The sequence below is a fragment of the Ostrea edulis genome, chromosome 9, assembly GCF_947568905.1.
Source record: "Ostrea edulis chromosome 9, xbOstEdul1.1, whole genome shotgun sequence".
In the NCBI taxonomy this organism is placed as follows: domain Eukaryota; kingdom Metazoa; phylum Mollusca; class Bivalvia; order Ostreida; family Ostreidae; genus Ostrea; species Ostrea edulis.
In genome coordinates, this window is record NC_079172.1 from 43437160 (window position 1) to 43449854 (window position 12695).

A 12695-nucleotide genomic window follows, 5' to 3' on the forward strand; every position below is an offset into this window, starting at 1 on the left:
ATCATTTTTTGATATACTGGACGGACTAGTGAAATGCTTTGCGGACTAGTGAACATCAATAGTGACTAGTCCGTATGGACTAGTGCTTGAAAAAGTTAATTTCGAACCCTGTTCAGAGTCGTAAAGATTATTTATTTAGTGTGCGTAACCTTCAGAGTCGTAAAGATTCTTTATTTAGCATAACCTGCCTTAATCATCAGATGGTGGATATCAACAGCTCAGATATCTTATGTTTTACTGCTGAAGATTCCAGGATGACGGGAATCTTGACTGTATTTTACTGTGTATCGTGACAATTTGTCAGTGAGGTAAGACTGATGGCCTTCATATATGTATATTTTATGAAACCGCAGGAATCCGCAGTCAGGAGCGGGCAATCCTAGAGAAAGCAGCCTACGTGAACAGCATCAGTACCTCTGTGGCCCCGATGGTACCCGTGATGGCGTCCGTGTTTGTCATTACTGCTCACGTCATGACGGGAAATCCTCTCAATGCAGCACAGGTGTGACACACAAACACACAGACCTAAACATACATTCTTTCCAAATGGCTTCCTAGTGTGTAAATATTTTAAAGTTGTTTAAAACAATTGTTTTCATTTTCTGCAATTTCAAGCAAGGGTAAATATGATATATAGTTCTTGATGCATGTATATCCATATGTTGGTAGCCACTTTGCAAAGCAGGACATAGTTCACGGCATATTATTGTTAGTGTAAATGTTAAGCAACAGTCACAGCTTACTGGATAACCCCAACGGACGTCTAACGAATCAATCTGTTCGTCTCCGTTTCTTTGCATTTCTTGTCCTTTTCTCTCTCGGCCAAAGCGTTCCTTGTCTGGCGAAGTTCAGTCTATCCGCTGGAAAGTTTTGACCATGTTCAAAACTTGAAACGGACACCACCGGACTATGGAGTCCACGTAGCGTATAGTACCTATGCGTTTCTTGTCCAGTTCACGTCCATTAATGTCTGGTGGACATGAGACACAACCGGACTACTACCGGACATGCAGCGGGTCAACTAAAGATGAAATGGACAAGAACCGTATGTTTATGGATAAGAAATGCACAAAAATAGCAAATAACGGTTGTCAAATGGACATCCATGGGACTAGTACAAGTCCATTCATCTAACATTAAAAGAACGTTATATCAGTTTCTCATGCGTCCCACGTTCGTTTAACCCATTAATTGTCTGTTAATCAGACAGTAATGCCTTCGGGACTGTCTCCAGATTCAGACAGGATTTCTAACAACGAAACTCTTCCCCAGCATTATCAAAAGGGAGGAGATGGGGGTCGTGTAGCCTTTCTCCATGCCCTGCTTTTACCCTTCCCAACCTTCCTTTTGGAGGCATCATGGAAGTATGTCAGTGAGGGTGATAAGTCTGAAAAGATATATCCGCTTTTGATTATAGTCATTTTGTTAGTCACATGGCCGTTACAAGTCTGTTCGTCTAACGTAGAGAGAATGTTTTATCAGTTTCTTATGCACCCCATGTTCGTTTAACCCAGTACTTGTCTGTTATGCAGACAGTAATTTCCGTTAATCGACTGTTAATTGCCTGGTATGTGCCCTGCAATCATGCGTTTTTATGCATTTTATACGCTTCAGACACTGACCGCAGGAGCCCCGAGCAGCGGCGAGAACAACTTTCATCAACGGATAGCATTATTTTAACAATTATTTTTATTTGTGTGACGTCCGTTTGTCCTATCCGGTAAGGTGCGACTGCTATTTTATGCATCACGAAGTACATAAAGTTGAAACATCATCCTTTTCAATAATTTGGAGTTTGAATTATTAACAGAAATGCGACTGTTTTCAGGCATTTACTATGATTGCAGTGTTTAAGTTTTGACAGAAATGTGACAGTTTTCAGGTGTTTACTATGATAGCAGTATTTAATGTGACTGTTTTCAGGCATTCACTATGATAGCAGTGTTTAATGCAATGACAGAAATGTGACAGTTTTAAGGTGTTTACTATGATAGCAGTGTTTAATGCAATGACAGAAATGTGACTGTTTTCAGGCGTTCACTATGATAGCAGTGTTTAATGCAATGAGATTTTCTTTGGGAGTCATTCCTTATGCTGTGAAAGCTTTGGCCGATGTTTATGTGTCCACCAAGAGGTGCAAGGTAAAAACAGGACCAACAACTCAAATGAGCATCTCCTTTTCTTCTAACTATCTAAATGTCCGGGCACATAACACAACTTCGCTTCATTGCCTGTAGTTTTGCTCTTAAAGACATTTGAATTATCCATGAGTTGCATCGAATTAAATATTTAAAAGTCTTATAATTTTGAGTCTTATACATATATACCACAAATGTTAAATGTTTCGAAAGTTTTGTAAATCTAGTATTAAAATAAGATTAAAACGTTTTTAATTTTAAAAAAAGTTAGTGATGTTGATATGTGCCTTGAAATTTAAACTAGGTGGGCATTGGAGGCAAAGGAACCCAGGAACAGGAGCTTTTAGTTGTCTCAAAAAGCGTGAACTCGAGAGGTGTCTCCTTTCTATTTTAGGCATTTGTTTTGGTCTCGTTTCTATTTTAGGCATTTGTTTTGGTAGCTATTAACAACAAATTAAAACCTGCGCTGAACCACATGGCTCAGCTAGTCAAGCAATTGGCCGAAGTCCGAGTTTGTTCTGAGAGGTTTAAGGTACTACAGTCACTTTTATTAGATATCCTTAGGCTAATTCATTATTATCGAAAGTATCGAGTATCTGTTTTATCACAGAATTCACTGTTCTTACTGTAATCCTTGGTCCTCACCGTTTATTTGTGCAACCACATGTAAGCACATACTTATTGGAATTGCTTTAAACTGAACGTCAAATTATATCAGCTAAAATCCCCTGTTCTTAAACCCTTCCCCCTAATGAAATGCCTCACATCAGCCTCTCCCCAAACTCTACACTTACCAAATCTGAAAACATTAAGGGGAGTCAATATTTTGCTGCGAAAAATTGAACCTGGGGTCCATATATTATAGCCATAATATTATGAACCCTAGGTTCAATATTTTATAGTGGGTTCATTATTTCGCATTGAAAAAGTGAACTGGGGTTCAAAATATTATGCGATATATTGAACCCAGGTTCAATATTTTGCGGTATCAGAATATTATGCTACACCGATACTGTTTTTAAAAAACTGTTTTGCTTTTCTCTCCGACCCTCGACCCCTTTATTTTTTTTTATTGGAATAGCCTTCATGAAATTTATAGTGGGAGAAATGATTTGTCAATGACAGAAATAGACATGAAATATGTATAAAATCATATTTTTCTTGCTTTTATACTTGGACAGATTATATAATCATTTTAAAAAATCAATAATCCTCCTTATATCAACACCTGTTTTTAGCTCACCTGAGTGAAAGCTCAAGTGAGCTTTTCTTTTCGCCTGTTGTCCGCCGTCTGTCTGTCGGTCTATAAACTGTTAACAACCAAACTTGGCACAAAGCATCATTTGGTGAAGAGCTTTCATGTTTGTTCAAATGAAGGGCCATGTCCCCTTTAAAGGGGAGATAATCACAAAAATGCAAAAATAGGATTGGGTCATTTAAAAATCTTCATCTCAAAAATCACTGGGCCAGAAGAGCTGAAATATACATGAAAGTTTCCTGACAATGTGCAGATTCAAATTTGTTAAAACCATGACCTATGATATATGTTGGGGCCTCAATCAGGAATCAAAGTTTTACATACAAATATATAGGTAAAATCTTTGAAAATCTTCTCAAGAACCACTAGGCCAGGAAAGTACAAATTTACATGAAAGCTTCCTAATATAGTGCAGATTCAAGTTTGTTAAAATCATGGCCCCTGGGGGAAGGATGGGGTCACAATAGGAGATCAAAGTTTTACATGCAAATATATAGGGAAAGTCTTTAAAAATCTTTTCAAGAACCATTGGGCAAGAGAAGTTTACAGGTCACAATAGGGATCAAAGTTTTACATGTGAATATATAGGGAAAACCTTTAGATATGGGCTAAGGTGACTCAGGTGAGTGATGTAGCCCATGGGCCTCTTGCTTTCTTTATATCTTTTCGACGGCTAGAGGTTTTGATGAATGTTCCATTGAAGGGAAATGGGGTAGAAAAAAATCTTTAAAATAATATGATTAATTACCTGGTATATATTGTTTAACATCCCTCTCGAGAATTTTTCACTAATATGGAGACATCACCATTGCCTGTAAAGGGCTGCAAAATTTAGACCTATGCTCGACGCTTTTGACCTTTGAGCACAGAGGGTTCTTTATTATTGTGCCACACCTTCTGTGACACAAGGCCTCTGTTTTTGCGGTCTTATCCGAAGGACCACCCCATTTAGTTGCCTCTTACAACAAACAAGGGTTACTGAGGACCTATTCTAACCCGGATCCCCAGAGCACTAAGATAATATGAACCACTGTATCAATACATACTCTGCATCAAGGAAAAGTAATATGTTTAATATCGTACAGAATGAGCATCGGGATCGATCGTTTAATGTCCAAAGACCATAGGGGTCACTCCCACAAAAAGTATGAGCGAAAGACTTTCTTTTATTTTTGCTATTAGGATTTTTTGGTACCTTTCGTGCTTTCCTTTCTTTTATCGCCTTCTGTTGAGCACCTCACTGTGTCATCAGAGAATTTAAAAACAGATTTTCTAGTGCTTGCCAGTGCTTCATCTAAGTTTAATTTCATTTCTAATGCATTATTGAAAGTATTTATAGATATTTACTCACTGCTGAATGTTGCTTGTTAACCTTCCTATAGAAGTATTCGGATCACCTTTTTATGCTGTGAAAAGGCTGGAGCATTTATTGTTCCCCATTCCGTCCTTCTGTCATTAAGTTCCTGTAAAAGTGTTAATTATCTCTGCCACAAGTGCACATATTTAACTGAAATTTACTATACAGATGAATTATGAGAATATCCAGGTTAAGGTAGCTCATTACTCCAAAATTTTATTTAGTGGCTCATTAAAACACCAAATCACAGTGAAATTTGGAATTAAGAATATCTTATTTGCAAACAAAACACCCTTTTTATCATTCCAGAAAAAAATCACAAAAATCATATGATATAATTGAGAGCTTGTATTACTTTTTTGATGGTGAAATCATGCTTCATACGAGGTACTTAAAATAAAATTTTAATGTAATGAGCCACCTTAAGTTATTATTTGTTTAGATTTGAATAATGTTTGACAGAGTTGTATTGTATCCCTTGGATTTAGAAAAAATTCAAACAATTCAGTTTCCACTCATCATCTTAGTCATACATGGACGTTTCAAATTGAAAATCAGAATACAGATACATCCTGAGAATACACAGGTCAAGTTCATAATCGGTTCTGGTCCAAAAAAAAAAAATTAAAATGGCAGGGCTATTCCCCTTGGACTAAAAAATGTTCAAACAATTCACAGTTTCAGTCATACATGGAGATTTTGAATTGAAATTTGAAATATTGATATATTCATGAGAATATTTATTTCAAAACTGTTATCAGTGGGGACATTTGTGTCACCTGACACATTTAGTTGTAGTAGTAAAAACAATTCTAAGTATTTTAGATCTATAGATGCTTTATACAATTAAATTTGTGAGGTTGTAGAGTAATTCTTATGAATAATTTTGTACATAACACAGCAGTGAACATATTAAATGTTTGTCAAAGTTATGTCTCAATGATAAACCCAACAGGGTTAGAACTGCGAAAATGAATGATCACAAAGTGCTGTACAAGATGTTGTTCTGACTATGACAGAGTCTGTTAATGATGGAGGAGATCCAGCCTCACACATCCCAGATCAACAACCCTAAGTACGCTGTGGTGATAAAGAAGGCCAGCTTTTCTTGGGACCAGGAGGTGTCTGTAGTACAGGCGAATGGTCTGCTGGATGTCCAGATCACTGGTCAGTTTCATTATATATATACCTGGTACATCTTTAGTTTTGGTGCTTTCTTGAATATACACTTGTTTCATTGCCAGCTAAAGTCAGAGATCACTTTATCCATATGTTTTTTTTTCATATTGGTGGAGGTTTTCTTTTATAGTTAGTTAGGAAGAACAGAGAGGCTACAGATGATATATTCCATTTTATTGTATACAATGTAGCTAATAAATAGTCTATTATAAAATCTAGAGAATGTTAGGCCACATCATATCAATTCTCTGGTTCTAAGACACCGCCGCCCCCCAGAAAATCAACCGCTAACACGAGTTTATTGCTGCCCGGGAAAAAAATTGCCACCACCCATATTTGATCCGTCAAAATAAAATTCGTGTTTTGGTGCCAAAATCGTAAAACGCCTTGCTGAATAAGGCGTGCTGCTTAGTTGATGTAAACAATATGGCGACAGAAACAGTTCTTGTCAGCATTGAGATTATTTTTAACTCAAAACAGATTGTTCCATGGACAATTATACCGGTAGACTCGTCCTTGACAGTTGATACGGTTTACAAGAAACTTCTGGGCGGTGAATTTAAAGAAACTGAAACCGTGAAGGGACAAATTGATGAAAGCAAGGCCAAGTTGAAGTACGACGTTTTCATAGGTCGAAACAAAACGGCTGACAGCGATAAGGTTTTTTCAACATTTTATTTACAATTCATGACCATGCCAAACATTTACAGGAAGTAGTTTTTGGTATACTTGAATAAAATGATAAAAAACATACTATTTTGTATTCACTTTATTTGCATAAAGATCTACAATATAAAAGCATGACATACATATAAAACAAGACAAGAAACAGAATGAAAAGAAGCTATATGGTGTTGAATACCATTTGTAAAACTCTAACTTTCTTCACAACACCAAAAAAAAAAAAAACATGGACAAAAAATCCCTACCCATTTGTGACATGGAGATAAACTGAAAAACTAAACCCCCTACCTACCTACCCATTTTTTGAAAAACAGTTGTCTGAGAACCAGAGAATCGATTTGATGTGGCCTTAGCGTTCAATATCCTGAGAATTTATTGAACGCTAACTTTGCATTGGGTAAATTGTGTGCGCCCAAAACATTCCGAGTATGAGCGTTCAATATTGGCCGTACCGTAACAACGTAAACAAGCGAAAATGGCAGACGACGGTCCTTCGAATCTGACAGATCCAGTATTTGAACTTTATTTATTGCACTAAAAACAAGTATTCATTTTATTTACTTAAACAAAATGTTTTACTGTACATAAATTCTGATGTCCCCATTCACAAAATCAGTTTGCTTCATGCATCAATGACAGTTTTATTGAACAGTTATAAGAAATGCATGCTGATATTGCACTTTCACCTTAGATGCCAGTATTGATGAATTCTCGTCTATTTTGGGTGAAAAGGGATATAATTTAACAACTAAATGCTTTAGCTATCTAATAAAAGGGTTATTGAATTTATATTGGTGAATATTGGCAATCGTTAGCTGTCAAATTGCACTCACAAATTCGTGCATTTTCACAGCCAACTCGTGCCAATATTCACCAATATAAGTTCAATAACCCTATAATATACCATTATATAAACAATATTCATCACAGTATATTGTAGTACTCTCTAGCCATTAAAAATGCTTTGGTTCATAGAATTGTTTGTTATATTCATTACATAGAATTGTTTGTTATATTCATTACATAGAATTGTTTGTTATATATTCATTACATAGAATTGTTTGTTATATATTCATTACATAGAATTGTTTGTTATATTCATTACATAGAATTGTTTGTTATATATTCATTACATAGAATTGTTTGTTATATATTCATTTTATAGAATTGTTTGTTATATATTCATTACATAGAATTGTTTGTTATATTCATTACATAGAATTGTTTGTTATATTCATTACATAGAATTGTTTGTTATATATTCATTACATAGAATTGTTTGTTATATATTCATTACATAGAATTGTTTATATATTCATTACATAGAATTGTTTGTTTATATATTCATTACATAGAATTGTTTGTTATATATTCATTACATAGAATTGTTTGTTATATATTCATTACATAGAATTGTTTGTTATATATTCATTTTATAGAATTGTTTGTTATATTCATTACATAGAATTGTTTGTTATATTCATTACATAGAATTGTTTGTTATATATTCATTACATAGAATTGTTTGTTATATATTCATTTTATAGAATTGTTTGTTATATTCATTACATAGAATTGTTTGTTATATTCATTACATAGAATTGTTTGTTATATATTCATTACATAGAATTGTTTGTTATATTCATTACATAGAATTGTTTGTTATATATTCATTACATAGAATTGTTTGTTATATTCATTACATAGAATTGTTTGTTATATATTCATTACATAGAATTGTTTATTATATTCATTACATAGAATTGTTTGTTATATTCATTACATAGAATTGTTTGTTATATATTCATTACATAGAATTGTTTGTTATATTCATTACATAGAATTGTTTGTTATATTCATTACATAGAATTGTTTGTTATATATTCATTACATAGAATTGTTTGTTATATTCATTACATAGAATTGTTTGTTATATATTCATTACATAGAATTGTTTGTTATATTCATTTTATAGAATTGTTTGTTATATTCATTATAGTTGTGAATGGACAATCAAAAGGAAAGGACGGGGAGAGGGAACAGCTACATAAGAACACAGAGGAACAGGGATACGTGGCAGCTCCAACATTGAAAGACATCGATCTGGTGTTGGAAAAGGTAAGACTGATATACATCAATCTGGTGTTGGAAAAGGTAACTCTGAAAGACATCGATCTGGTGTTGGAAAAGGTAACTCTGAAAGACATCGATCTGGTGTTGGAAAAGGTAACTCTGAAAGACATCGATCTGGTGTTGGAAAAGGTAAGACTGATAGACATCGATCTGGTGTTGGAAAAGGTAACTCTGATAGACATCAATCTGGTGTTGGAAATGGTAAGACTGATAGACATCAATCTGGTGTTGGAAAAGGTGAGTTCAACTCTACTGGTGTAATTGAGATTAGGTCAGTTTGTCAGACATCAGTTTGTACATCTGAAAATCAATAAATCTTCTATCAGTTGAAATACATATACAAAGTTACAGTTTGTCAACCTGATATTGAAATATTTATATTTAATGTAATGTAACTTCAGCTTTGATTAAGGTGACTGGAGTCTTGTAGGGAGCTTGTTGTATTTGTGATGTGTTGTTAATGACATGATGATAATATTTAACAGGGCAAGCTGCTAGGAGTGTGTGGAAGTGTTGGATCTGGGAAAAGCTCCCTAATATCTGCCATCCTGGGAAGGGTGAGTCTCTTGTCTAATATCTGCCGTCCTCTAATCTAATATCTGCTGTCCTCTAATCTAATATCTGCTGTCTTTTAATCTAATATCTGCCATCCTCTAATCTAATATCTACTGTCCTCTAATATCTGCTGTCCTCTAATATAATACCTGCTGTCCTCTAATTTAATATATGGTGTCTTCTAATCTAATACCTGCTGTCCTCTAATTTAATACCTGCTGTCCTCTAATCTAATATCTGCCATCCTCTAATCTAATATCTGCCATCCTCTAATATAATATCTGCCATCCTTGGAAGAGTGAATCACTCATCTTGCTGTGCTGATTTCTTAAGTAAATGTTAGATTTTTAAAAGCATTCGTGACTGGAACCATGGTAGTATTTACCTGCTGTGTCCAAGGTGTACTTTGAATTTCTATTCTATATATTAAGTCAGATTTATGATGTGTGTTTTATAGTTTGTTTTATTTATAAGATGGTGAAAACTGCTGGTAAAGTAGCAGTAAGTGGGAATATAGCCTACGTCTCTCAACAGCCGTGGATTCTGAATGCCACCATCAGGGAGAACATCTTGTTCGGAGAGATGTACCATGAAGACAGGTGAGTCTGATGGAGGCAGTGAAAGATGGAAACAATGAGCTACAAAATATTAAAACTCTGTCATATTTCTTTTCTTCATTTCTTTGTTATAGATATAATGCAGCCATTGAAGCATGCTGTCTTCGAGAAGACTTGGAAACTTTTGTCTCAGGAGAAGATACAGAGGTATTTCCAAATGCAAAAATCTTCCATTTAAGGTATCCGATCCATAAAAGCATTTATTTTCACAAAAAGTCAATATCTGTAGCACGAAATCTTTTGTGAAAACAAAATGCTGAATTTTAGTGAGATAAAGATGGCAGAGAGAGTTGATGATGCCACATCTATTTATGGTGAATTAGATTTTTTTGTCAGAGTTATCTCCCCTTGTAGAAAAAAATTAAATGTTTTCATAATTTGTATGGTGACCATGGTAATAGGAATCTTTTCACCATGAGTTTTCTTTGGATTCCGAAATTATATTCTAATTGACTTTATATGTCAGAAATGTGTTTTTCTCATCGGGATTAATGTTAATCTCTATAACAGATATTTATTATATGTCTTGTCAATTTTTAAAATTCTTTTGGTCAATCACTGTGTATGTTAATTATCTTTCATTTGATACCAAATTTTGTATTACATAACAGTTAATTATTGGGAAAAAAATATGGGTTATGGATCGGATACCTTAATGTACCTTGTGCTTTTGTTTTATTAAAAGTTGCCAGTTTGATTAGAATGAATGGAGATTTCAGTTCTATTTTACATTATTTCATTCTTTTATGGCCCCCACAGTACATGTGCATCTAGCATACAATTTGTCTCTATCTTTATCCATTCCTTCGTGTACATGTTACAGTCAACACTCGGAGCTCTTTTGCAGTTTCCAGTAGCTCTTTCCTATTTGATTCTGTAGATTGGTGAGCGGGGTATAAATTTGAGTGGGGGACAGAAACAGCGTTTGGCCCTGGCCCGTGCCCTGTACGCCGATAAAGACATCTACCTAATGGATGACCCTCTGTCTGCGGTAGACATACATGTGGGGAGACATATCTTTACAGAGTGTCTTATCAAAGGACTGAAGAAGAAAACAGTCCTGTTTGTTACACATCAACTCCAGGTAAAGATTATCATTGAATCATCTCACATAATGTCTTTGTTAACTTAAGATATCTTTATTAGCATAAAGAAATATATAAAAAAGAATTATTGTCTTGCAAGACAATGATTATTTAATCACCAAAATTACATATTCATATGCCTGGAGGTTAAAAAGTGTTTGAAATAATAAAGTACTGGTGTTATAACTGAAATATATACTATAAAACAATTTTCATTGAATTCAATTTTTGGTGACAAAGTGACAGCTAATGCCCCTTTAACCATGCAGTATTTGAGATATTCTACCTCTGTAGTATGCTTGGAAGGGACAGATACCGGTATTGTTTTCCATTGTTTATGTTTTTCTGTCTTAAATACTTGAGTTCCTGTGACGGAATCATTGTCATTACGGATTTTGTTTTCCATTGTTTATGTTTTTCTGTTTTTAGTACCTGAGTTCCTGTGACGGAATCATTGTTATTACGGATTTTGTTTTCCATTGTTTATGTTTTTTTGTCTTAAATACTTGAGTTCCTGTGACGGAATCATTGTCATTACAGATTTTGTTTTCCATTGTTTATGTTTTTCTGTTTTTAGTGCCTGAGTTCCTGTGACAGAATCATTGTCATTACGGATTTTGTTTTCCATTGTTTATGTTTTTAGTACTTGAGTTCCTGTGACGGAATCATTGTCATTACGGATTTTGTTTTCCATTGTTTATGTTTTTAGTACTTGAGTTCCTGTGACGGAATCATTGTCATTACGGATTTTGTTTTCCATTGTTTATGTTTTTCTGGTTTTAGTGCCTGAGTTCCTGTGATGGAATCATTGTCATTACGGATTTTGTTTTCCATTGTTTATGTTTTTCTGGTTTTAGTACCTGAGTTCCTGTGATGGAATCATTGTCATTACGGATTTTGTTTTCCATTGTTTATGTTTTTAATACGCCCGTCTTAAGACGGGCCGTATTATGTTATGGCCTTCATGTCCGTCCGTCCGTCTGTTAGCTTTTTCTTGTCCGGCTCATAACTTAAATACTATAAGGCCTAGAATAATCAAACTTTGTCAGTTGATACATCTTGGGTAGAAGGTGTGTCGCACATTAAAACCAGGTCGCTGTGACTTTTAATTAAGAAGATATGGCCAAATATGGTAAAACCCTGTCCGGCTCATAACTTGAAAACTATTTGATCTAGAATCATGAAACTTGGTCATCTTATGCATCTTAGGTAGAAGGTGTGTCGCACTGTACTTTAAGGTCACTGTGACATTTAGTTGAAGTGATTTTTTGAAAAAAGTATGTTATACTTGGTACAATCCCTATTCATATAAGAGTTTTGTAGAAAACCTCATTCAAAAATGTTACATCAAGAAAACACATATTTTTTTTATGATATACTGTACAGCTTTTTTTTAGCCTATGTAATGTTTCCTTTGTTTCTAACAATAACATGAGAAATTCCACTTGTCCCATGGGAGTAGCATGCAAAGGGCATTTTGACAAGACTAATTAATGAGTTTTGTGTAGAGCATCTCTGATCAACATGATCAAGCAGGTGTTATCTTTATCTCTAGGGAATTGGGCAGAGAGATCTTAGCCTCTTAATTGCAGATATACCAGAAATTATTTGTGAAAGTGAATTTGTTTGTTGTGGTTAGTCTTTATTTTCAAAATTAATTTGACATTGTACTATATAATTTTTAATTTT

At 34.4% G+C, this 12695-nt stretch overlaps 1 protein-coding gene across 2 annotated transcripts in view; it reads left to right on the forward strand.

Moving 5' to 3' along the window:
• Positions 1-12695, forward strand: part of LOC125657783 (ATP-binding cassette sub-family C member 5-like) — a 56217-nt gene that overhangs the window by 25012 nt on the left and 18510 nt on the right. For both annotated transcript variants that reach the window (XM_056149315.1, XM_056149314.1), the window contains 8 exons: positions 354-502; positions 2034-2141; positions 5773-5920; positions 8616-8734; positions 9235-9306; positions 9779-9903; positions 9996-10068; positions 10802-11005. In XM_056149315.1, the coding sequence (XP_056005290.1) occupies positions 354-502; positions 2034-2141; positions 5773-5920; positions 8616-8734; positions 9235-9306; positions 9779-9903; positions 9996-10068; positions 10802-11005 (998 nt within the window). The remainder of the gene's footprint in view (positions 1-353; positions 503-2033; positions 2142-5772; positions 5921-8615; positions 8735-9234; positions 9307-9778; positions 9904-9995; positions 10069-10801; positions 11006-12695) is intronic.